The 26,374-nt window shown below is 38.9% G+C and overlaps 2 protein-coding genes across 5 annotated transcripts in view; both read left to right on the top strand.

Moving 5' to 3' along the window:
• The first annotated feature begins 63 nt into the window (after positions 1 to 63).
• LOC134813900 (ciliary microtubule-associated protein 3-like) lies at positions 64 to 7,004 on the top strand. The gene is made up of 7 exons (XM_063821832.1): positions 64 to 243; positions 500 to 598; positions 742 to 911; positions 1,283 to 1,406; positions 1,613 to 1,725; positions 2,043 to 2,118; positions 6,471 to 7,004. The coding sequence occupies exons 1-7, from the start codon at positions 79 to 81 to the stop codon at positions 6,537 to 6,539; spliced, it is 816 nt and encodes a 271-aa protein (XP_063677902.1). The 5' UTR covers positions 64 to 78; the 3' UTR covers positions 6,540 to 7,004.
• A 12,246-nt stretch (positions 7,005 to 19,250) lies between these two features.
• The window catches only part of LOC134814085 (annexin A4-like), a 32,037-nt gene continuing 24,913 nt past the window's right edge, over positions 19,251 to 26,374 (top strand). For all 4 annotated transcript variants that reach the window (XM_063822104.1, XM_063822094.1, XM_063822103.1 and 1 more), the window contains exon 1: positions 19,251 to 19,417. In XM_063822104.1, coding sequence (XP_063678174.1) covers positions 19,319 to 19,417 — 99 coding nt within the window. In that variant the 5' untranslated portion in view covers positions 19,251 to 19,318. The remainder of the gene's footprint in view (positions 19,418 to 26,374) is intronic.

Genomic DNA, 26,374 nt, shown 5'->3' with positions numbered 1-26,374 from the left:
ACAGTACAAACAATAACCAAGGACTCAAAAACTTTAAAATTACGAGCCCCTCTAATAAAATAAACGCAGTTAGTAGCCATGTTAATGGAAGAGGATAACAAGGACAAGGGAGTACCAATAAGTTTTGGGACTACACAAGACCGGAAATTGTTTCCCCATCATTGTGCCTTCAACAGACTGGGCAATCTAGATGGTATAAGAGGTGAAACCCATCTGGGACCTGACAAGTACAATGTAGACAAGGTATGTTGTATTGTAGACAATGTATGTGTGTAAAGTGCACGTCTTAATAGGTGTACACTTCTAGTATAATCCCGATTGAACGTGTACCCCGATCTACCCTACTAAGTCGTGTTTGTTATTTCTTTATTGGATTACTTCCGTGGTGACGTTATTACCGCACAAATTTGCTGATAAGATAAAAAAAGTTTAAAGTTACCATAATATTACATAAATATTAAATTACAATAAAAGTCGTCACGTTTTTCTACTTTTGCAGTTCAACAGTATAGATTACAACATCAAGACAAAACCTACAAACAATCTGGGATATTCTCTAGGGGCCAGAACTGCTAGCAGGATTCCAAACTTGAAATGTGTGAGTGAACTCTTTATAGTTTGTTATATAATTGCAATTTTCCAATGTTGTTCTTAGTTTTTACTATCATAAGATATTAATTGGGTTATAACTATTACAAATAATTATCAGAAATACATAAATAACTTAGTTCTTACTCCCAGAGAAATGGATATTTTGCCCATGATCTGAGCAGAGGAATAGAGTTAACGTTTCCCGGCCCAACTTCTTACCAAAATGAGGAGAAGAAATCGGTCAAGAAAAACAAGGAAGCCTTCAACAACTCTTCTCTTAGATTTCAACCAGAGGGCAAATCTACTGTCTACCAGCCTGCGTATGTTTCAGTGTTATATTACATCTTTACATTATGATGTCACATAATATTACACAAACTTGAAATGTTATCGTATATCGATCATCGGCTGTATCGCTCCGGAGTAATCGTTATCCGAGCTCATGTGATCAAAGTTTGGCTCATTGGTCTCAAAATAATATTTGGTTTGTGTAAGGCGCGAAGATCATATCTCAGAAACGTGGCGCAGTTTCCATGGCAATTTCCCTACAACTTTGCGCCGCGCGTTTAATTAGGTACATGTTTTGTTGGAAATAGAAGTACTTAACAAATTTGTAATCTTTTTAAAACTATTATACTGTAATTATGAACAATTAATATTATTATAAACTGAACAATATCTCAACTTTCAGTCCCGGAACTTACGAGCACGATGTAAAAAGGTTCAGAAGAGTGGAGTTTGCAGGATCATTCGGAGGAAAGCAGCAGTTGAAGGAGACGATCTCTATAAAATGTGTTCAAAACAACGAGGATATTGTGAGTTTGTTAAACTAGTTAATAAAAAATAGATATATGATAAATTAATATCTTAGAATATAATTAGATGATCTCTGCTTATTTAAGAGCCATTCCCAGAGGCCAACTTAATCTTGTTCCTATTGTTCACAATGTTCAACATACCAGGGAAATATTCAGATATTGAATATTCATTGGTTACTTAATTAACAACTCTATAATTTCAGTGTGATTCTTGCAAGAGACCCCCAATTGGGGACTATTTCACTTACAAAGCCCGAGCCTTGTGTAGAAACTGCCACTCCTTCCACTCGGCTTACGGAGAGAAATACCCTCCCTCGTGAGTGATATGTTTTATGAAGGAGCACGATATTGTTTCACTGTACAACTATTTCCAGTTTTAAGAATAAAAACGTTTTGTGAGCTGAACGAGTTATAGCAAAGTGCAACAAGTGTAAGGACGTTAATAACTTGTGTGTATGCCGCTGTTTTATAATAATAATAAGTACGACTAACAGGTGTTGTGTGTTGACGATCAATGCTAACAGATATGATTACACACTAAACTATATCGATCTAGCAGTTATTTTATTTTCACGTGCATAATAATTTAAATAGAGTACTGGGATGCCCCTTTCAATGACTTCTTTCCCCCAGGTATCTGCAAGCTTTCTCAAAAGTAAGGGACTGCTCCGAGATTCACCATCACGAGGGAACTACCGCCAAAATTAAAGTTAGTTTCATCACTTTATCACTAGTTTCATCACTTTATCACTAGTTTCATCACTTTATCACTAGTTTCATCACTTTATCACTAGTTTCATCACTAGTTTCATCACTTTATCACCACTTTATCACTTTATCACTAGTTTCATCACTTTATCACTAGTTTCATCACTTTATCACTAGTTTCATCATTTTATCACCACTTTATCACTTTATCACTTTATCACTAGTTTCATCACTTTATCACTACGTTTCAAGTGTTTGCTAGATGCTAATAATTACAAAATACTGGCGCGCCGCTGAAATAATATTCCAGCCATATTGTTGGTAAAATCCCTCATTATAGGCCAATCAGAATCAGCCTGTACCCACGGGCTAGAGGATACAAAACTAGAAATATAGAAATTTGTGGGCCGTGATATTTTTATATTGAGGGAATGACGGTATTATATAGGGTGGCCCAGAAGTAACTACCCACACGCAACCCTTTAATAACTCACGAAATTCGTGTCAGAATTGGTCAAACATTTTATTTATGAATCTTCAAGACAGTCTCTCTAATCACCTTTAAGAGTATATTTGTATCCCGATTACGCCATATAACTTATAAAGAACTATGATTTACTATAACTGAGATCTCGTGACCACTGTTCTCATCATGTGACCTTAGTTTTTAATCACAGCAATCTCTGATAAGGCCCAAACTTGGTAACACAACCCGTATTTTGTCTCACAGCAATGTTACATATCCAGTATATTCAGAAACTCGGCATTATCTCTTGATTCGATAACATGATACAGGACTCACGGTTTCTACGTAAATCCGAGTCATGAGCAAGTAACTGCTTTATCAACTGCAGGCTATTGAAGTGTTGTACCCATTTCTGAGCTTACGTCACATCTTATCTTTCTGAATCCATATTATATAGAATCCATTATATAGTGCCTCACTACTTACTTGTTCCCTTACTTACTTGTTTCTAGTCACATGCCACGTGACACTCCGGTGAATTGTGCATTTTGTTTATTTATTTATACTTCACCCAGTTCTATTCATTACGTTATTCGGATTGATATGAGAGCTGTGCTTTACTGTTATTACATTCGCAATTTGGAGCTGTCGGCGGCCAGATTTTAGCACCCTTGCTACTGTTTCAGCACCCGTGCTAATGTACGGTGCTACTTTTAGCACCCGTGCTTACGTGCTACTGTGCAGTGCTACTTTTAGCACCCGTGCTACTGTACGGTACTACTTTTAGCACCCGTGCTACTGTACGGTGCTACTTTTAGCACCCGTGCTACTGTACGGTGCTACTTTTATCACCCGTGCTACTGTACGGTGCTACTTTTAGCACCCGTGCTACTGTTCGGTGCTACTTTTAGCACCCGTGCTACTGTTCGGTGCTACTTTTAGCACCCGTGCTACTGTACGGTGTTTTTTGTCTGGAACTGTACTTTCTTAAAGTAATTCAGTTTTATCTAATTTCCACCTTTCATCAGATTAATGACTTCTAAACTTCGTACAACAATTGAGAACAAGATTGGTAGAAACATTTTAGAAAAGTATTGTGTGATCAAAGATGACACTTCGGGACCAATCATGATACCACCAATACCAAATTCGAAGTTTATAGATAGGCTCCCTGAAAATGTCGTGTTAAAGGGGGCGAATCTAACTGAAAAGAAACATCAACTTGGATATGAAGCTGAAGTTAGACTGTATCGATCTTTTGAGGAGGCGAAGATAAATTGTGTTGTCATTCATCAGATTGAGTACACTTGCGGACAATATTCTGCTTTTCTGCCAAATCACCAGTGCAAGAGGACAAAGAAACAAACAAGGGAACTTGAAGGAGAATGTGACTTTGTCGTCATAGGAGATAATTTTGTAGCAGTATTTGAGGTCAAAGGATTATCGTTCCAAGGTAATGAACAAGACTGTATTAAGTTTAAAGGTTGTTGTGAAAGTGCACAGAAACAAAGGAAACGGATGAAAGATTTAATCCAGTCCATCGACCCGTTAGTGATGATATACGAATTCACAGCATTCCCAAATATCTCGATAAAAGAGGTAGACGAGCGTGATCTTAAAGATGGAACAATACTGTTCGCTGAGGATCTAGAAAACTTGGTTACGATTGTGGAATGCTGTGAAACATTCTCATCTCGCCCCATTTCTATGACTGATGTGAACACTGGGAGAGACAAACTATGTTGCAGTCTTCTAGGGTTGTGGTGTATCAACCAGGAGAATACATGGAGATTAAGTGATTGTAGCCTGCCGGAATGTATTAAAGATATTGATGAGAAACTGAGACGAGCACTAGTTACACGAGAATCAGTCGATAAGGCAAGGAACAGTGCTTCAAAGAAAAAGGGGGAACAAAAGAGTAAGAAGTATCCAGAAAATCCTGAAATGAAAGAAGCACCAGATGTCTTTAAAGATTATCTGAATATCAACTGTCTCACACAAGATCAGTTAGATATATTTAATAGTAACGAGAGATTCCTCTGGGTGGAGAGCCCAGCAGGATCAGGCAAGACTGTTGTGATGCTGGGTAAGATAATCCACCTTGCTCTCACTACACCACCAGAATCTAGGATACTTTTAATATTAGGTGGATATAATGGTTACAATCCAGCACTACAACGTCACCTGGATTTACTCAACAATATCAGACATGACATTACGTGTCAGAGGATTCATTACAATGTCACGTTTCCATGTGAAGATTGTGAGTGTTCGGAGAAAGCGCGTAGTTCTTCGTCACAACACCTGTCTGATGTCACCAGTAAAATTGTATTACTGTACATATCACGTGGTTCAGCTAGAGGTTTTCACAGCTGTATAACGAGCTTTGATTACGTTTATGTAGATGACTACCAACTCCTTCTACAACATTGCCACAGGCGCTATGCTGATGTACATTTCATATCTCAGGGACTACTTCCTGTTATGAGAAATAGTGATAACAACAACACTAGAATATGGATATTTTGTGATGAAATGCAATGTGACATGACGATTTGTATAGTACATGTCTTCGGTAGCCAGAATGAATTTAATTCGGTTAAGAGTATTCTTGAGGAATTCAAAAGTTTTTTCTTGAAAACAAAAGATTTGATAGTCAATCTTAGAAACACATACGAAATATCTGCCGTGTTGTCAATAGTTATAGAGTACTACGAGAAAATTCATTATACTGGAATCGGGCTAGTTAAACTTCCACAAGGGAGTGGACATTTTCTTCGTGGTTCTAAAGCTGTCTTTTATGTAATAAGAGATGAAGAAACTACTACGTGGAGAGATATTCTGATTAGGGAGCTAGAGAAACTAAGAGGATCTGACAGTTGTCTTAAAAACAAGGATATTGCAGTACTTGTCGATGCAGTCAATGCAGATGATTTCAAACATAAACAAAGTGTTGTTGACAATGTATTAGAGAGATGGAACACTACAGAGGACAAGATAACGGTGCGCTTATTTGTGAACTGTATGTCAGCAGAGTGGGCTGCTGTTATCTATATTTACAAACACATTTCATATTTTAACAGTGATAAGAAGGCAGCAGGCAGTTTCCATATTCAAAATCTTTACCTTGGAATATCCAGAGCCAGAGTGTACTCAACAGTGATCCTTTACAATTATAAACCAAAATTTTGTGAATATACCGATGAACTATTAAATAAACTAAAACAGCGTCATGACGTTTGCAAGATAATTGAACAATAATAAAAGACGAAACGTTGTAAGCCGTGATATTTCATTTACGTTGATAATAATTTTTAAAAGTTTAATATTTTGGCTCAGGACCTAATGCACAGTTAATAATTTCATTTTATAATGTATTCAACTATTTTTAGCGTTGTTGCTTTATTGTAAGAGTGTTACTCTCTTGAAGTTTAGCATGGAATATAATGATAATATCCTGTCTTAATGTGTCTTTAGCATTCTAAACCATCAGGAATAATATTAGATGGTAAGAATTTAGTAAGACATTTACAAACAATTAATAATTAATGATAATTGACTTTTTGAGAATATTTGCTAAAAAATTCGTCCAAGATTACGAATTAAGTATACATTTCGGTCTATATGCTTATATGGAACATTTTTTAGATTATTTTTCTGTATCGCCAGATAAAATCTCCAAAGTTTTATCAGCTTTAATGTATATTATTAAAATCAGCAGCCATAACAATCATTTTACACACCAGTACTAAATACAGTGAAATAGTGAAATAGTGAAATAGTGAAATAGTGAAATAGTGAAATAGTGAAATAATGAAATAGTGAAATAGTGATTAGTGAGTACAGTGTACAGTGTACATATTATTTAAACTTTTTCTTTCTTTCAGCTAAGAGACCCGAAACTTGAGAGGAAACAGAGGTACCGCGAAGCTTACTTCCACCAGTACTTCCACTAATCTTCCCGCTTTGTTATTATTAAATATTAGGTGATTACTTATAATTAGATGATTGGATAATCACACCGTGGTATGTAATAACTGGAACAGAAATACTTTGAAACTTTATAAAGTTTGATTATTCTGGTTTAATTAAGTATAGCCTGGTAGCAGAAACTTTATTACTGATACCCTGTATCCAATATCCATGCATGAATAATTGATATACAAGTTATCGCCAAGTTTGCATGATTTTTTGAATCGTGTACTAATAATAACAAAATATTTTTCGTCTCGAAAGTCTAAATATGTTAGAAAATCTGCTATTTTATTTCCAAGATAAACTAAAGAAGTTCTTATGATTTGTGGATGGAATTCTATTAAAATTTTCCGATTTTATGATGGACAGAACCGTTAAAAATATTATCAGATTTTACCAAAGAGTTGCATTGTAAATTAGATTGTAAATATACCTTCTTTTCAGAATATATCGTGTCTTATTTGTTATTGACGATGCATGATTATAAATTTGTACCTGGCGCGCCATTGATCTCTCTGTGTGCATTTGTTTCACTTTAATGTCTTTCATATTATACACAAGATAAGCAAGCTGTGTAATAGGAATTTAAGCAAATTGAAGTGCAACTTTAAACATTTAACGGGCGATACCCGTACAATATGTATTTGAAATATTAGACTCAGCTGATTGATGATGCCCATCCTCGCCTTTCCATGCAGCTTGTAGTTTTGCTACGATCCTGTCACTGGAAAATAGAAAAGCATTGTTTCATACACGACTAGTCCAGTACTAGTAATCATTCACCATACACACCACAAACTCAGCGTGAATCTGTGTTCTGAAAGTTATAAATTTACAAAATTGGGCAAGTTTCCATAAACGATATTTTATGATCGGCGCCGATAATCGCTTATTGAGCGCTTTTTCGGCGCTTTTTTTTTTTAAAACCGTTTACAATCGCTTTTTTTACGATTATAAACGGTTCAAAAAAAATCGCTTATAATCGACTATAATTGGTGTCATAATTCAAAAAAGCGCTTTTTTGAATTTAAAAGCGCTTATAAGCGCTTTTAAGCGCTTACTAGCGTCGCTGAGCGATTTGAAAGCGGTTTTCCAGTAGGATTGGCGCCAAAAACGGGTGGATAAGCGGTTGGCCGGATAAGCGATTCGTAGGCGCTTTTTTGAACCATTTATAAGCGATTATAAGCGCTTATAATTGGGGTGCAATTTAGCTGTTTGTAAAGCGCAAATAAAGCGCTTATAAGCGCTTTTAAAATTGAGTCAGGAAAACGCTATATTACATCTTATAACCGCTTATAATCGATTATAAGCGTTTTTTTAGAAATCGCTTATTACGGCTAATTCATCGCTATTTCACCGCTTTTACCGCTTTTCCTATCATCCATGGCCAGGTGAGCAGGAATTAAAAAGCGCTTATAAGCGCTTTTTCGATGCTGCCCCTAGCCTGGTCGGAACGGGGTAGTGCCCGGAATTTAAAAGCGCTTATAAGCGATTTCTCTATTCCCCTTAACCTGGTTGGAACTTTCATGTGCTTTTCTGAGCAACCTGGGGTGCACCGGCAGAGTCAGGATTTAAAAGCGCTTATAGGCGCTTATGATCGCTTTTTTACCACTTTTCCTATCACCGATGGCATGGGTTGGCAAGAATTATAAAGCGCTTATAAGCGTTTTTCAATGCTGCCCCTTACCTGGTCGGAACGGGGGAGTGCCCGGAATAAAAAAGCGCTCTTAAGCGCTTTTTAAATGCTGCCCCTAACCTGGTCGGAACTGGAAATCAGAGTGCCCGCTTATAAGTGCTTTTCTGAGCAACCTGGGGTGCACCGGCAGAGTCAGGATTAAAAAGCGCTTATGATCGCTTTTCTACCGCTTTTCCTATCGCCCATGGCCTGGTTGGCAGGAATTAGAAAGCGCTTATAAGCGCTTTTTCAATGCTGCCACTAACCTGGTCGGAACGGGGGTGTGCCCGGAATTAAAAAGCGCTTATAAACGATTTCTCAATTCTCTTCAACCTGGTCGGAACTGGAGAGTGCCCACTTGCATGTGCTTTTCTGAGCAACCTGGGGTGCACCGGCAGAGTCAGGATTAAAAAGCGCTTATGATCGCTTTTCTACCGCTTTTCCTATCGCCCATGGCCTGGTTGGCAGGAATTAGAAAGCGCTTATAAGCGCTTTTTCAATGCTGCCCCTAACCTGGTCGGAACGGGGGAGTGCCTGGAATTAATAAGCGCTTATAAGCGATTTCTCAATTCCCCTTAACCTGGTCGGAACTAGAAATCAGAGTGCCCGCTTATAAGTGCTTTTCTGTGCAACCTGGGGTGCACCGGCAGAGTCAGGATTTAAAAGCGCTTATAGGCGCTTATGATCGCTTTTCTACCGCTTTTCCTGTCGCCCATGGCCTGGTTGGCAGGAATTAGAAAGCGCTTATAAGCGCTTTTTCAATGCTGCCACTAACCTGGTCGCAACGGGGGAGTGCCCGGAATTAAAAGGCGCTTATAAGCACTTTTTCAATGCTGCCCCTAACCTGGTCGGAACGGGGGAGTGCCCGGAATTTAAAAGCGCTTATAGTTATAAGCGATTTCTCAATTCCCTTCAACCTGGTCGGAACTGGAGAGTGCCCACTCGTATGTGCTTTTCTGAGCAAACTGCGGTGCACCGGCAGAGTCAGGATTTAAAAGCGCTTATAGGCGCTTATGATCGCTTATCTACCGCTTTTCCCATCACCCATGGGCTGGTTGGCAGGAATTAGAAAGCGCTTATAAGCGCTTTTTTAATGCTGCCCCTAAGGATTTGAAAAGCGGTTATAAGTTATAAGCGATTACAATCACTTTTTATTTCTGGTTTTTACCGATTTATCTATCATTTATCAACATGGATTTAAACATAGTTGTTTGACTGGCGATCTAGAAGCCAAGCAAGAAGGCTAAGTGCACGGCGCGGCAAAGTTCTCCGACAATAATTGTCAGAAATTGTAAAGCGCTTGCAAGCGTTTATTTATATGTTGTTAATGGTGGTGGTTGTCCTGGTGGCGGTCGATACGCGCTGCGTCATCAGTCATACACACTTCACATTCAGAACTTGCAAAAGAAAAATATAGTATATGAAATTAAATTATTGCGCTGGGCCACGCTCAGTCTGTCAACGAGTATGACAGGCCTGTTTATGTCATTCCAAGGAATCTCTAGTCGGGCTGAGCGAATCACGACGTCTGAAACATGAAAAAAGTGCGGTGCTCATTGAAAGTTAGTGTGTGCGTGACCAGCATTCACGTACTTGTTCATAATTAATCGTGGACATAAAAACAAGTGCACGCTGAGTACCAATAGGAAAAAAGTAATGTATATATACGCTAGTAAAGCCGTGCGCGTGCAGGCGTGGTGAGATAGCTTGTAAAATTTGATTATTTAATAACCAAACTTTACAAGCTATCTCACCAATAATAACTTATTAGATAGTAAAACTGCAACAAATAAACCGCGCCAGATTGCGCGTTTGAATCGCTCCTACGAAATCGCTCGCCCAAATTTTAAGAAAATTCTTGTGAAAAGGCCTTTCACCTTTGGGTATGACATTGATCTAAATCGGTGTATTTTTTGGACGCTGATCCCGAATCACCCGCCATGACGTAGGGTAAAAATATTTCCCTGGAGAGTTACATGGGCAAAAACCGTTTTAGTCACGTGACAGGCTAGTAAAACATGATTTCGATTGTTTAGGGCTCATGTTAGGGTTTGGGTTAAGGTACGCGGGTTATGGATAGCTTCGGGGTTATGGTTGGGATTAGGGTTTATGTAAAATTGTTTTGTACGGTTGCAAAACCATAAAAACCAAGGTCACGTGAAATTTTTGGGCGAGCGAATTAGCAAGAGCCGGTCGCGGTTTTTATACAAAAATAAGCGTACACATGATATACAATGCAATAAAGCTAAGAGTTTCTGCATGTTCGATTATTTTGCACCTAACTTAACCATGTGCCTTCGTGCTGCCGTTGCTCTATCCAGATAGGTAGTGCGCCAACAACAGTGAGCCGCGCGTGCCGACTGTATAGTAGGATAGTTTTTTAGCGCTAATTTCGGCCAGCACAATTTTCTTCAAACAAATAGATATTGAGTATCCTTCCCGACCTCCGATTGCAACAGAAATTGGTGAGCTCACTCTGTACTCATAAACTTACGAGGAAAGTGTCCGAAATAATACGACAAAAATCAACGAATTTGGTCAAATTACGCGACCTTTACATCTACTTTTGCTCCAAAAGCCGCGCACCATCAAATATGGCACCCTTCACCTAACCATGTGCTTTCGCGCCACTTCAGGCGCGCTTGTTTCACAAGTACGTCAAGAACTGAGTGAGCGCGCGCTACTGCAAGCGCAAGGGCTCTGGATAGAGCAAATGGCACCCAGCTAGTGAGGCGAAACTCATTGATCTTTCCAAAAAGGTATAACAAATTTGGTATTGTGAAAATTCTCACAGTCTCTAGAAAACAGTATTACAAAAAATTTTAAAATCTGAGCAAGTTTGTTTTATCGTCCACCCCTAATCCAGAGCCGTTGAGCTTTGATCTAGCCGCCAACCCTCCATCGATTTTGGCAACCATATATTGGTTCCCAAAATTTCCCGCACTTTGCAGTTTCTGCAGTAGGGGTAATTAGGTATAAACTACAGTACAGCTGTACTTACAATCGCATTCACAAGCATGCAAGCTCACCTGGTCCAATGAGCCTAGCGGGAAACAGAAAACGTTTTAATTAGTTTGTTAAACGAAGTGTCGTACGTCACCTCAAGATCGGGTGACAGGGTGCTTACAATTCGCGTTACTGGGCGGCGCTCAGCCTGTCATTCTGCATTCCGCCAAATCTTTATTCGGGCTGAGTGAATTACGACTTTCATCGCCCTAAAAAGTGCAAATGTTCATTGGACTAGCATTCACGTGATCGTTATGAACCAATTACAGCCGCGCAAAAGATCACGTGCACGCCAACTAACAATAAAAAAGAAGTGACGTATGCACTACAAGAGCCGCGCGCTGAGTTAGATTGTAAAATCTGATTATTTGATTGTAAAATCGCATAAACACGCCTATTTGCGCGTTTTAGAGGGTTTAATTACGCCAGGCTATGCTTATGAACATACTAGCTTGGGGTCCCCTGGTAAAATTCGCGCCACTTGTTTCACAAGTAAAGAAAAGCACCAACTCGCCTTCGTGCGCGCGCCCGCAGTGTTCATGTTGCCACGCGACGCGCGACGTCAGATATTTTGACACCCAATATAAAATTGCTTAGATCCGTGCCCAGGCTGCAAGCATTTTTTCGCACAAGAACCGCCTCTGTGTCACCGGGAGGTGGGGCGCCACTGCAAGCGTAAAAACCCGGGTACTTAAACATTAAAGCAATCCGATTATTTTAAGAGTCAATGTTAGCGAAGCGCAATGTTGAATGTGATTGCGAGAATTGACGGGTGACACTCGTAAAATATTTGTTCCATATATTGGAGTCCAACTCGGCTTTTACTAATTCGCTCGCCCAAAAATTTCACGTGACTTTGGTTTTTATGGTTTTGCAGCCGTACAAAACGGTTTTACATAAATCCTAATCCCAACCCTAACCCTAACCATAACCCCGAAGTTAACCATAACCCTTACCACAAGCCTAACCCTAACCCGGGCCCTAAACAATCGAATTCGTATTTTACTAGCCTGTCACGTGACCAAAACGGTTTTTTGCCCATAACTCTCCAGGGAAGCATTTTAACCCTACGTCATGGGGGGTGATTCGGAATCAGCGTCCAAAAATACACCGATATAGATCACTTTCATGCCCCAAAGGGCCTTTTCACAAGAATTTCCTTAAAATTTGGGCGAGCGATTTAGTAGAAGCGGTAGAAAAGCGATCATAAGCGCCTATAAGCGCTTTTAAATCCTGATTCTGCCGGTGACCCCAGGTTGCACAGAAAAGCACTTATAACTATAAGCGGGCACACTGATTTCCAGTTCTGACCAGGTTAAGGGGAATTGAGAAATCGCTTATAAGCGCAGCATTAAAAAAGCGCTAATGAGCGCTTTTTAATTCCGGGCACTCCCCCGTTCCGACCAAGTTAGTGGCAGCATTGAAAAAGCGCTTATAAGCGCTTTCTAATTCTTGCCAACTAGGCCATGGGTGATAGGAAAAGCGGTAGAAAAGCGATCATAAGCGCTTTTAAATCCTGACTCTGCCGGTGCACCCCAGGTTGCTCAGAAAAGCACTTATAAGCGGGCACTCTGATTTCCAGTTCCGACCAGGTTAGGGGCAGCATTTAAAAAGCGCTTAAGAGCGCTTTTTAATTCCGGGCACTCCCCCGTTCCGACCAGGTTAGTGGCAGCATTGAAAAAACGCTTATAAGCGCTTTATAATTCTTGCCAACCAGGCCATGGGTGATAGAAAAAGCGGTAGAAAAGCGATCATAAGCGCCTATAAGCGCTTTTAAATCCTGACTCTGCCGGTGCACCCCAGGTTGCTCAGAAAAGCACATGCAAGTGGGCACTCTCCAGTTCCGACCAGGTTAAGGGGAATTGCGCTTATAAGCGCTTTTAAATTCAGGGCACCACCCCGTTCCGACCAGGTTAGGGGCGGCATTGAAAAAGCGCTTATAAGCGCTTTTAAATTCCGGGCACTCCCCCGTTCCGACCAGCTAAGGGGCAGCATTGAAAAACGCTTATAAGCGCTTTATAATTCTTGCCAACCCATGCCATGGGTGATAGGAAAAGTGGTAGAAAAGCGATCATAAGCGCCTATAAGCGCTTTTAAATCCTGACTCTGCCGGTGCACCCCAGGTTGCTCAGAAAAGCACATGAAAGTTCCAACCAGGTTAAGGGGAATTGAGAAATCGCTTATAAGCGCTTTTAAATTCCGGGCACTACCCCGTTCCGACCAGGCTAGGAGCAGCATCGAAAAAGCGCTTATAAGCGCTTTTTAATTCCTGCTCACCTGGCCATGGATGATAGGAAAAGCGGTAAAAGCGGTGAAATAGCGATGAATTAGCCGTAATAAGCGATTTCTAAAAAAACGCTTATAATCGATTATAAGCGGTTATAAGATGTAATATAGCGTTTTCCTGACTCAATTTTAAAAGCGCTTATAAGCGCTTTATTTGCGCTTTACAAACAGCTAAATTGCACCCCGATTATAAGCGCTTATAATCGCTTATAAATGGTTCAAAAAAAGCGCCTACGAATCGCTTATCCGGCCAACCGCTTATCCACCCGTTTTTGGCGCCAATCCTACTGGAAAACCGCTTTCAAATCGCTCAGCGACGCTAGTAAGCGCTTAAAAGCGCTTATAAGCGCTTTTAAATTCAAAAAAGCGCTTTTTTGAATTATGACACCAATTATAGTCGATTATAAGCGATTTTTTTTGAACCGTTTATAATCGTAAAAAAAGCGATTGTAAACGGTTTTTAAAAAAAAAAGCGCCGAAAAAGCGCTCAATAAGCGATTATCGGCGCCGATCATAAAATATCGTTTATGGAAACTTGCCCAAAATTGCCTGACCAGTGACCACCACGTGTTTTAATTTAGTTTACAGATGTTACAATTCATTTTTAGATTTTGCGGCCGACTGTTAATACGCGCATTTGTTATATATTTGTTATAATACTGTTATGCATATTACTAGCTGATTTCATAATCTTTTCATATCATTATTACTATACTGATCATGATCAGTATATATAATAGTAATAATCAGTATATATAATAGTTATAATGCTAGCAAAGCGTGCATGCCACAGCCAGCCGCCCTAAAAGTAAATACAAAAAATGCAACGTGCATAAAATTATATTTCATACTATACAATTTATTTTTAATCGTTTAAAAATGATAATTGCATTTATTAATTATTAATTGGCATTAAAATATGACTACAAGCGTGCTAAATCACTTTACATTCGATCTTCAAGATGTTTCTAAAGGGGCCCCTGGGCCTGACAGTTGAAACCAATTTGGATCCATGGACCATGTATTTTTGAAAGCTGATTTGTGATTCCAGATCACCCCCACGGCCAAATATATGACATATAATACTATTATAATTACTATTAATAGGGTTATAATTACTAATAATTACTAATAATAATAGGGTTATAATTACTAATAATAGGGTTTAATAGGGTTTAATTAATAGGGTATAATACTATTAATAAGGTTAAAATGCTCCCATGGCGATCGAATCCGGCGAAAAACTGCATTGATCACGTAATATGACCAAATAAGGGAGTTGGTCTCATTTCTCGTTAGGGTTAGGGTTTAAGCATGTGCTTCAGACTCAGTTAGAGTTGGGATCGGATTAGAGGGTTAGGGTTTCGAATATGAAATAGTCATCGATCCAGGGTAACCCTGATTACGAATCTTCACCTTAATTTTAAACTAATTAAAACACTACAAATTTATTATATTTATTGAGGACGTTACAGAAGGAATTTACAATTTAATTATATGTAGTTTGAGGAGTCCTCACTGATCTCCTCACGTCCAACAATGGCGTTTCTCTTGTGATCGCTAATATGACAAAGAGTTCAAATGCTCCCCTGTCAAACTATCGGCGAAAAAAATCTTCGATCACGTTACTGGACGATTGGGTGACATTTGTCCGACAGCCAAATTAGCAGTTTCGGACAGGAGTCGCTGTCGGACAGCAGTCGTTTTTGGCGAGTGGTAAGGAGATCAGTTGTCGCAATCCACAATTGCAATCCACGGCGCTCAGCCTATCATTCTGCTGCGGTGAGGAGTTAGCTTGTAACAGTGAGGAGTTAGCTTGTAACAGCGAGGAATTAGCTTGTAACAGTTAGGAATTAGCTTGTAACAGTGAGGAGTTAGCTTGTAAAAGTGAGGAGTTAGCTTGTAACAGTGAGGAATTAGTTTGTAACAGTGAGGAATTAGCTTGTAACAGTGATGAGTTAGCTTGTAACAGTGAGGAGTTAGCTTGTAACAGTGCGGAGTTAGCTTGTAACAGTGAGGAGTTAGCTTGTAACAGTGAGGAGTTAGCTTGTAACAGTGAGGAGTTAGCTTGTAACAGTGAGAAGTTAGCTTGTAACAGTGAGGAGTTAGCTTGTAACAGTGAGGAATTAGCTTGTAACAGTGAGGAGTTAGCTTGTAACAGTGAGGATTTAGCTTGTAACAGTGAGGAGTTAGCTTGTAACAGTGAGGAATTAGCTTGTAACAATGAGGAGTTAGCTTGTAACAGTGAGGAGTTAGCTTGTAACAGTGAGGATTTAGCTTGTAACAGTGAGGAGTTAGCTTGTAACAGTGAGGAGTTAGCTTGTAACAGTGAGGAGTTAGCTTGTAACAGTGAGGAGTTAGCTTGTAACAGTGAGGATTTAGCTTGTAACAGTGAGGGATTAGCTTGTAACAGTGAGGAGTTAGCTTGTAACAGTGAGGAGTTAGCTCGTAACAGTGAGGAGTTAGCTTGTAAAAGTGAGGAGTTAGCTTGTAACAGTGAGGAGTTAGCTTGTAACAGTTAGGAATTAGCTTGTAACAGTGAGGAATTAGCTTGTAACAGTGAGGATTTAGCTTGTAACAGTGAGGAATTAGCTTGTAACAGTGAGGGTTTAGCTTGTAACAGTGAGGAGTTAGCTTGTAAAAGTGAGGAATTAGCTTGTAACAGTGAGAAGTTAGCTTGTAACAGTGAGAAGTTAGCTTGTAACAGTGCGGAGTTAGCTTGTAACAGTGAGGAGTTAGCTTGTAACAGTGAGAAGTTAGCTTGTAACAGTGAGGAGTTAGCTTGTAACAGTGAGGAGTTAGCTTGTAACAGTGCCGGAGTTAGCTTGTAACAGTGAGGAATTAGCTTGTAACAGTGAGGAGTTAGCTTGTTATAGTTGTTACAACATGGGGTGGTTTGTTACAACGAGGGTGTCATTTCGCACTCAAAACGACTGAACCAATTGTTAGTAATTAGACCTGCTTATTGGTTACTCTCGTGACTCTCGTGACTCTCGTGACTCTTTGGTTACATCTTAATAACATCAGTCAGTTTCACTTAATATTTTGCACGTCTCTTTATCCGATATGATATAATTAACTAAACATCGCGTTATCTTTTCCGATTCCTTTCTTTTCCATATTTTATTAATGCTCTCCTTGACCAATTAACGTTTTTTCGGGTTTATTCCTGCTTGTTTCATTCCTACTTAATACCATAATTGCTGTGACTTTGTGTTGATGAAACCATCCTCCGATCGTATTCGATCTGTATCTGTTCCTTCCTCTTTTCCTACAATCTATCTATCTGCGTTTCTTCACATGGCTTCACTTCAGCATCTTTAGGGGAACGTGCAGTGCAAATGTTTACACTTGAATAGATTGTTTGTGAGATTATCTTTAAGAGTCTATAAATCATAGGGCTGGTTTTCGAATTTAGCATTTGAGAGTCGCGCGACAGGCTCACAGACAAGTAATTGATCGTGACTGTACATTTAAGAAATCAAATACATGAGTCACGTTCTTTTTTCGTGCAATTTGGCAGAAAATTTTTGTAGGGGGCGCTAAAAATGTAAGGTGGGGGGTGGGGGACACATGGTAATGTTACGCCACTAATCAGACGCGATATAAGTTTTAACATATAGTTTCAAAACACACAAATAGGTTTGAACCACAGGCACAAGTGTCCCCAAGAATCATTTCCAATTTCGGACAAATCTATAATGACCTAATTCCAGCTTGCATAGTGCATACTAAGCTGTAGACGATCCCTTATGCACTTGCTGCTCGCGAGTATATAATATAATTGGATGATAATTTCAGCCGTAACAGTTCATTAACTCCCACCACCTATCCTTACATCTTCATTAGATTTAATATTAATATTTCAGATTTATTCATTAGAATTGATATTAGCGATATTATCAGAATAGTAACTCAGTTGAAGTTGATTACTTACGCCGTGTCAAGTTTTACAACGTGCAGTTACACGACTTTGGCTCAATGCCTATTTTCATTTCCTTAAAAGCTTAAACATCCAGCTAATTTTTAATTTTACTCCCGTGAAATATGAGTAATGATGGATGGGGTCGAATCAGGGCAATTTTAAGTGATCTCAAAATAAAATACTCAATTTAAGTAGCCAAGCGGCGCAAGTTCGCTTCCTGAGACATAATTATGCGGTCTATGCCTTCTACTTTTAGTTTTACATAATATTCGATTCCCTGATAATTAATGTTCAGATCGTATTACTATTACCCAGCCCTAATTCCTGTTTATATGCCACCTTCAAGATCTGAGTTTAGCCATATTATTAGTGATCGGAATAGTGAGATTGTTAACATGACAAATGAATAAATATTAATAATATATAAGAGAATATGTTGGGGGCACTTTTTACTTTACTCTAAACCGTTGAAGAATCTCAATGGATCGAAATTTCAAATTCCCAATTCATGATTGTAATTGTACTAATTTTTAATTGGTAGTGGTACCGGTATGCAAATGTTCATTGGTAGGTATGTGTCACGTACTGGTGTGAATACCGTGGTATGATTGGCTGAGAGCCAAATGCTACTGGAAATTCCCAGGATTATTCGTTTATTCCTAGCACTATAATAATAGATGCATTAGTAACAGTTGCAGTTATAATGTAGCTGCATTAGTCGTTTATGAAAATACTATCCACCCGCGTGAATTCCACTACTTTCTTCAAATTTCACTTTCCTAGTCCGGTCACGACCCTGCTTCTAATCACGCGACACTGATTATACCGCAATTGTTGCGTCATAATTGCATAATTAGCATAATTATCTAGCTATTATCAGTTGTCATTGACGGTAAGGGTTACAACGTCCGTGACAACGGCTGCTTTCTCGGTGTCTGGTGTGGTTTTAATGGTTCTGCAAATGGGGGCTGGGGCTAGCTGATTCGGGTTCCGGCTTCTGATTGGTTGGTTTGTGTCACGTGGTTTGGTTACTGTGCTGTGATTGGTTCCCTTCAAATGACGCTGCGTCTCCGTTTGGGACTTCGTTTGTGGACTGCTTTTGTCAGGAACTGTTACTTTATCTGCTTTTCCTACTCATTTCTTATGGCAATATGTCTCGGATATGAATCAGAAATCTGGATGTTTAGTTTATCTATTTAAACAGTTGGCATTAAGTACCGTTGATTTAAGAAACTAATCGAAACAATTTGTTTTTCAGTTAAAATTATCGACTATTTTAACATTTTATAAAAATTATAAAATAAAGTACGAATGTGACCAGAATGACAATTATATCAAGATACCCGTGACACTAAACCGTTATTTAATAACATTGACAAAACCCAGAATCAATTCCAAAAATACCTAGTTCGCCTCCCCGACAGTATCCAGATTCAAGATATATAGCCTCCATCGATTTCTTGTAGAATAGCCCGATCCTCATTATATTTCTTTATTTGATATTGCCAACATCATTGAACTCTAAGTTTCTACTTCTCTTGTACTTCATGTGTTACTGTTACCAAGTCATCGAAATTGTGGCTCTGCGTAATTCTACTTTGATTCAATGCAAGTTCAAGAACTCGTAACAGTAACTGAACTCCTAAACTAATACCAAATAACTGTGTTATTCATTTAAATGGAAATTTATATTTACAATCAGTTATTTTCGATCACCTCTATGTAATGTTGCCTTCAGAGTTTCAGTTTCATCAAACTCACTGCCAATTTAATAACCCTTCTCCCTTAGCACTAGTCTCCTTCCAATCACAGATAAAAGATAAAAAGGTTATGTAACCAGAAGACTAACTCCAGAAGATAACGATAAAATGAAACAAGCACCAACTACACATTTCTGGAATTCCACCGACCATGACGTGAGGACGACAAAAAAGAGACCTGTAGCGAAAAAACAGCAGTGTTCACAGGTAATTGATATTATTTCCTTACTGTTACCTTGGTAACATATATACTTATATAGTAGTTTTACCTTATATGGTAGTTTTACCTTATATCATGGTCATCTATAAACGTTACACCCCATCTCAATTCTTGAAGTCCACCAGAAGTCAGAAAACAAACAATCTTTAGCTAGAGTATATCACATTATTGATATTTAATTATTTAAGAAAGTAATGTTACCAATTTCAGCCCGTTCCAGATGTATTTGTAACATAACCATCATTTTCAGGGAATGTTCATATTTCCGGTTTAAACTAAGGGATTGTTGACAATTTTTCTACAATAATGCATTCATATTTTTGTACAAGGCAATCAATTTATACTGTCTCTGGAGCCCATTTGCAATCAGTCAAATGGTAGCAAAATTTAATTCGAAAATTTAAAAACTGATTAAGAATCTTGTGGGCTATAACTAAAAAGAGTTTCTAGTTTTTTGTACTGAACGTACATTTTTTGTTACTTTCACTCTTATCTGCTGTATAACAAATAATTTGAGTTCTATAGCTGATGGATTACTAAGGGGACTTATTGCGTAACGTGATATGAATGGGTCCCAATCCCCATCGACTGATTACAATCATAATGCTTCATTTTCATTTTCATTAAAATAACTGTGGTTTCTTATTCTCTTATTGACTGCAAGCTTTGCATTGTGTTTATCGTTCTTACTAGGACCGAGGAACTGCGGCTTTAAAAGATGTCATGGTAGAGATTTCGCCGAAATTGTTTTATCGAATATCTCCAACCGAAACCTAGATCCAGCTATGATGACCTCATATGGTGGTGTAACCATGGTAACGTTATAACATGATTATTTTAACCCCACTATATCCACTTCCAGGCAAGTACCTAAACTATAAACCACACAACAACATTAACCAATTAAGGAACTTTAAGAGCGGTCTATTGCACAAGAATTTTTCAGAGAGAGAGAGAGAGAGAGAGAGAGAGAGAGAGAGAGAGAGAGAGAGAGAGAGAGAGAGAGAGAGAGAGAGAGAGAGAGAGAGAGAGAGAGAGAGAGAGAGAGAGAGAGAGAGAGAGAGAGAGAGAGAGAGAGAGAGAGAGAGAGAGAGAGAGAGAGAGAGAGAGAGAGAGAGAGAGAGAGAGAGAGAGAGAGAGAGAGAGAGAGAGAGAGAGAGAGAGAGAGAGAGAGAGAGAGAGAGAGAGAGAGAGAGAGAGAGAGAGAGAGAGAGAGAGAGAGAGAGAGAGAGAGAGAGAGAGAGAGAGAGAGAGAGAGAGAGAGAGAGAGAGAGAGAGAGAGAGAGAGAGAGAGAGAGAGAGAGAGAGAGAGAGAGTTCTCCAGAGAGAGGGAGATCACTGAGATCACTGAGATCTTTATACCGCTCTCATTTCCGGGTAGCTTAAGGTTTGATTTGTGGTATCCACTTATCCAGCACTGCTCTCTTGTTAACCAAGCAATAGTGGCCCTAGTCAGTGTTTCTATTGTCTCATTGTGTCCAAGATAACATATGCTTTACTTTTAGTTTAATACACCCTCACAACGAGTAGTTATTACACGGAGTTGTCAGTATAAGGGACATTCTACTATGGAAATAAATTGTAATGCCGTTTAACGGGAACTTTATCTCCTGAACTCTATTCCCGTTTTCCATTATTGAGGCCCGAGCCTGGTCCCAAGGAAAGCTAGGCTACTCAGTAGATACAAATTATGCTGAGCAGTTAAATGATCTGCTGAGTCAGTATTATACAGGAGCTGTACAGTTCAATATGAGTGTGTGAATTGTAAAGTAGCATTTATCATATCTATGGGCCGCCAAATGAAAATGTAATTTCCTCTTCTGCAGAAAAAGCTTAGTTTTTACTGTTACTTCGAATACTTTTATATTTATTTTGGAATCGTTGTCAATATTCTTTTGTTTAGAGGTTTTAAGAGCAGCAACCTGTTGGGTAATGGGTGTATACCTAATGTGTACAACACTGACCCATATTGCATTACTACATAGTTATTATATTGTGGCAGATCACAGACTATGTATGTAATGAGAACCAGTGCGGGTCTCATTGATTCTTATAATCGATGCATTTTGTTATCTTCCTGTGTTATAGATCACAAGACGTGTCAATAACTTCACACACCACGTGACTTGACGTCATGCTACTTAACATGAAGTCACGCCACGTGACATGACGACACACCACGTGACATGACGACACACCACGTGACATGACGACACACCACGTGACATGACGACACACCACGTGACATGACGACACACAACCGATTAGGGGGCTGTGTGGTGTAAGTAGCAGTACACACAGTCTCACCTCTATGTTAAGTACCCTGGGTGTTTACATCGTCTGCTATGTAGCTAGTCCTGATCTCAGTTCCGCGAGGCCCCTTCTTCTTTTATTATGTAGTTTGGGTCAAATTATTTCAGTATAGGGTCTAATCATTTAAGTTTATTTATTAATTATTAATATTACTAGCCGCGCAGCAGTTTCATTTACTGAGCCCGTAAACTACGCGGTCCTGGCCTCTTTATAAATTTCGGGGACATTATGCGAGTTCCTCTTCCTCTTCTTTAGTACAATTTGGTTAAAATTACTTCAGTGTGGTTTAAATTATTTTAGTTATAATATTTCAGTTAAATTAATTATTAATAGTATTAATAGTAATACCATTCTCGAAACAATTTTAATAGTTGATGAAATCGGAAAAACGATTGTTTACTTTGAGATTACAAACACAAGGAAATATTCTCAATAAAATATAATTTTAAAATTCAACATGTGCACTGCATTGTTGAATACTTGCCACTACAGTGGTCGTTGTTGTGGTAAAGCTAATTAAACAAGGCATTAAGATGGTAGGACGTCACCGGATTTGAGAAAATTAAGACTAAGAGTTACGCTGAATCTCAAGGTTGTTCTGTAAATGTCTACTGTAGAGTGCTGCTACACCACGCTTGCATTGCTCATACTCATTATAGTTAAGCCTTAACATTATATGGTTATATCATGTGCGTTGATACGTATACTGGGTTCTTTTAAGGATAAACTTGGACGTGAATCGGTTTGAGTGATTTGCTTACAAATGACAAGTTATTTTAACCCCGTTGTGAGACCCGGCCGTCTGGTGGAAAGCGGCCCCGTAAACAGTTGTGGACTTAAATATAAGTTAGTTAAACCTGGGGTGGAGTATTTACTTAAGGCTGATCCGCTGATCGACAGGAGAGTCCCGACAGCTCCTGAAACTAATCAAACCTGGTTAGCCCGGGTAAGCGGGCCAATACTTACCTGCATCACGTCCTCCTTCAGGTCTCACCAGGGTCTCGGGCTCGTAACGATCCACTAATTTAGTGACACTCGACAGTCAGCAATGACGGGGCATTATTTCCGTTAGAATAAAGGAAGTAATTTTAGACTTTCAACGAGATTTTCAATGACACTTTATAGCTCAGGTTTGTTCCTGGCTGGTGACCATTTTGTCAATCACTTATGTGTTTATATTACGTGCGTTTATGAGTATACTGGGTTCTTTTAAGGAAAAACAGTCAGCGGGTCTGAGCCGCGTCAGTGGTGTAACAAAATATTGATAAAATATTACCGCTTCATGAAGGGTGCATACTGCATGGACATATTTGGTGGTTCGTCTTATGAGCAATACTGTTGGTGTAGTTTGATAGCGGTTGTTAAAGAATTGATTTCGAAACATGTTTGCACTTTGAAATGGTGAATGGGGGGCAAGCAAAATGGTCTTCTGTTGCACCCTCTATTACAAAACGTTGCACTCTCCCTCTCCTCCTCTCTCTCTCTCTCATCCTCTCCTCCTCTCTCCCTCTCCTCCTCTCTCCTCCTCTCTCCTCCCTCACCTCCTCTCTCCCTCTCCTCCTCTCTCCCTCTCCTCCTCTCTCTTTCTCTCCCTCTCATCCTCTACACGATATATATATAGAGAAGATAGAGACACGACACTGAGAGAGTGTAAGGGATTTAGGTAGAGCATCATAAAGAGAGCTGGGCAACATTAGAGAGAGAGAGAGAGTAGTATATAATACTAGAGAGCACCTGAACTGCCATTAGAACTCAAGAAGCACACTGTTATTACAATTCACTGTACTACAAGGTTCCAGCTTTGTGTTATTGTTCTCAGATATTAAGCGTGTGTGTGTGTGTGTGTGTGTCCTTTATATCAGCTCTAATACCTTAATACAGATGAACAGTGCTCATCACCCCTACTACCCAATTACAGCTGCCTGCTGCAAGGTAAATGCTCCTATTGTAGTATTATCTCTGCTCCCTCTTTGAGATCTCACCTTGTTGTTGGTGGTGTGGAGGTTTTATCCAGTACCGAAAGTGGTTTGGTTTGTGTTTTATCCAGTGTTGAAACTGTTGTGATCATGTTCTATCCAGTGTTGAAACTGTTGTGATCATGTTCTATCCAGTGTTGAAACTGATATGATCATGTTCTATCCAGTGTTGAAACTGTTGTGATCATGTTCTATCCAGTGTTGAAACTGATGTGATCATGTTTTATCCAGTGTTGAAACTGGTATGATCATGTTTTATCCAGTGTTGAAACTGATATGATCATGTTCTATCCAGTGTTGAAACTGTTGTGATCATGTTCTATCCAGTGTTGAAACTGATGTGATCATGTTTTATCCAGTGTTGAAACTGATATGATCATGTTTTATCCAGTGTTGAAACTGATATGATCATGTTCTATCCAGTGTTGAAACTGTTGTGATCATGTTCTATCCAGTGTTGAAACTGTTGTGATCATGTTCTATCCAGTGTTGAAACTGATATGATCATGTTCTATCCAGTGCGGAAGGTTAGCAAAGGAGTTAAGGGTACAAATGGTTGATTGCTGATCCACGGTATAGATGTCTGTGATGGAGTATATAATGTATATGTTATTAAGTTTTTTGAGTTGTTAGTTGAATGCAGCCGATTTGCGATGACCACAGTCAGATAATTGTTTTTTACAAAAGGTGATGCGCCTCCACGCTCCGTCCTTATTAAGTTTGAAAATCTGCTGCTGCGTGCAGTGGAATATCCTGTAGATCAGATAATTACTTTCTGGCGTTAGTGGAACAGACCTGGAACAGGCTGGATTAGAAGAACATGGTTGCACCCGGCACCGTATACTGCGTATTAATTAAAGAATTGTTCGCATTACATAGTACTGTTTTTTCTATTGATCTGAAATGCTCGAAATGAAAATGTTTGTGGAGTACGGGAGAATAAGTCCATCTTGTTTGTTAATAACTGAGTGTGAAACATTCTCATTAGCTTACCTAGGAGGGATCTGCCAAATCTGCAAATGTAACAGACACACCTTGTCTACACTCCTAGACCTTGGTGGTCGGTAATTAGGAGAAGAGCAGGCGAAATTAGTGGTAGTTAAGTGGAATGGTGGAGAAATAAGTGGTACATGTTTGATTTGAAGGTCACAATTACACCGTTTATCTGTCTTGCTCGGAGAGGTGTTATCGACCAGTTACCGTTCTCTCAAGATATCCGGTATCTAACCAGATTCTTAGTTTGTGCCGGGAGGAGTACCTGAGAGATTTAATTCATCTGAGGTTCTGTTACAGCATGTTATTAACCGAATGTGAGCCATGTACATTAACCTGTCTCGAGAATATCGACAGAATCTGAGAATCTGTCTATTATACCTGATTACTTGATGGGTGTCATTAATTAATATTAACAGTTCTGTCAAGATATCAGGGATCTGATCACCAGCGGATGTTTGATTTGGAGGAGATACTTACACAATTTACCATCTTGTTCGGAGTGTAGTTCTATGAAAACCATACTGCCCAGTTATCACTACCAGATATACATGATCACACTGTTTTGTCTTGAATCTTGATGGGTATCGTTAATTAATATCAACCGTCCTGTCAAGGCACCAGATAATAACAGTTACCAGAGATCTGATCACTGGAGCACTTGCAGTAAACACATATTTGGAGATGCACTTTCACAATTTACCGCCATGATTGGGAGTAGCTCTGTCAAGGTACCAAATATCCCTGATCGCACCGCTAGCTTGTAACTGTTAAGTTTTATGATGCTTAGAATCGCTTTAATAACTCACACAAACTGTTTTATATTTTGTGTTTCCTCCCTCCCTCCTCGGCTAGTGTTTACCTCTCCATCTTCAAGCGTAATATTGGTCTTTATTCTTTATTTATTGATAATTGTTCTCCGATTTCGTCCTACTTACCGTCGTTTAAAGTTAAGTAATTGCTCCGGTTAATTTTTTATATTTATATCCTCTTATATTCAATGTCTGTGAGTATTTTGGAAGTTTGATAGATTTCTGTAATTTGTATTGATCGTATTAATTTCGTGTATAGCGTTCCAAGTTGGAACAATTCTGTAATTACGAAAAGTAGTATAAATAGATCGAGGAATTTCTTGATGAAACTTAATTTATTACTTTAAACAGCTAGTTTAGTAAGCAATTTTCTATACAATTTTATTATTTTCTTATTAATTCTTGAAATACATTCGCTCTTTTCTTATCACACTGACATAGCATACAGTGCCCACGTTGGAAATAAGCCCATCTTTATATGGACTAGAGATGTTTTAAATGTTGAATTGCCTGAAATTGATTAATTGGCATCCTTCAAAAGCTTCGGTTTTCCAAAATTTCTAGTTAGTACTTTACTAAGTTACTATATAGAGACCTGTGTTCACAGAGAGGAAGATAATTTTACTGTTAGTCCGTTTTCACCGCTTCAAAATATATCCATCCCAAATAAAGATACAGCCGATTTAAATTTAAAACACTCCAAACAACGTTATATGATATGACAGAAAAACGATCATAATGTTGTTCCAACAATCAACGTGTGCGTTTCCATCCTCGTTACTATGCATCTACCTAATTCTTATCCAATTTGCACGTGGGTGGTCATACAGACAAAAAGAAACTTTCGAAT

This window comes from Bolinopsis microptera, chromosome 4, assembly GCF_026151205.1.
Source record: "Bolinopsis microptera isolate Bmic1 chromosome 4, MBARI_Bmic_1.0, whole genome shotgun sequence".
Lineage (NCBI taxonomy): Eukaryota > Metazoa > Ctenophora > Tentaculata > Lobata > Bolinopsidae > Bolinopsis > Bolinopsis microptera.
Note: the sequence above shows the minus strand (reverse complement) of the source record. Positions and strands in the feature narration are given on the sequence as shown.

Coding starts and splice junctions, on each gene's coding strand:
- LOC134813900 (XM_063821832.1), top strand. CDS start 79: ATGTTAATGGAAGAGGATAACAAGGACAAGGGAGTACCAATAAGTTTT. Junction 912..1,282: donor TCTACTGTCTACCAGCCTGC/GTATGTTTCAGT, acceptor CTCAACTTTCAG/TCCCGGAACTTACGAGCACG. Junction 1,407..1,612: donor TTCAAAACAACGAGGATATT/GTGAGTTTGTTA, acceptor CTATAATTTCAG/TGTGATTCTTGCAAGAGACC.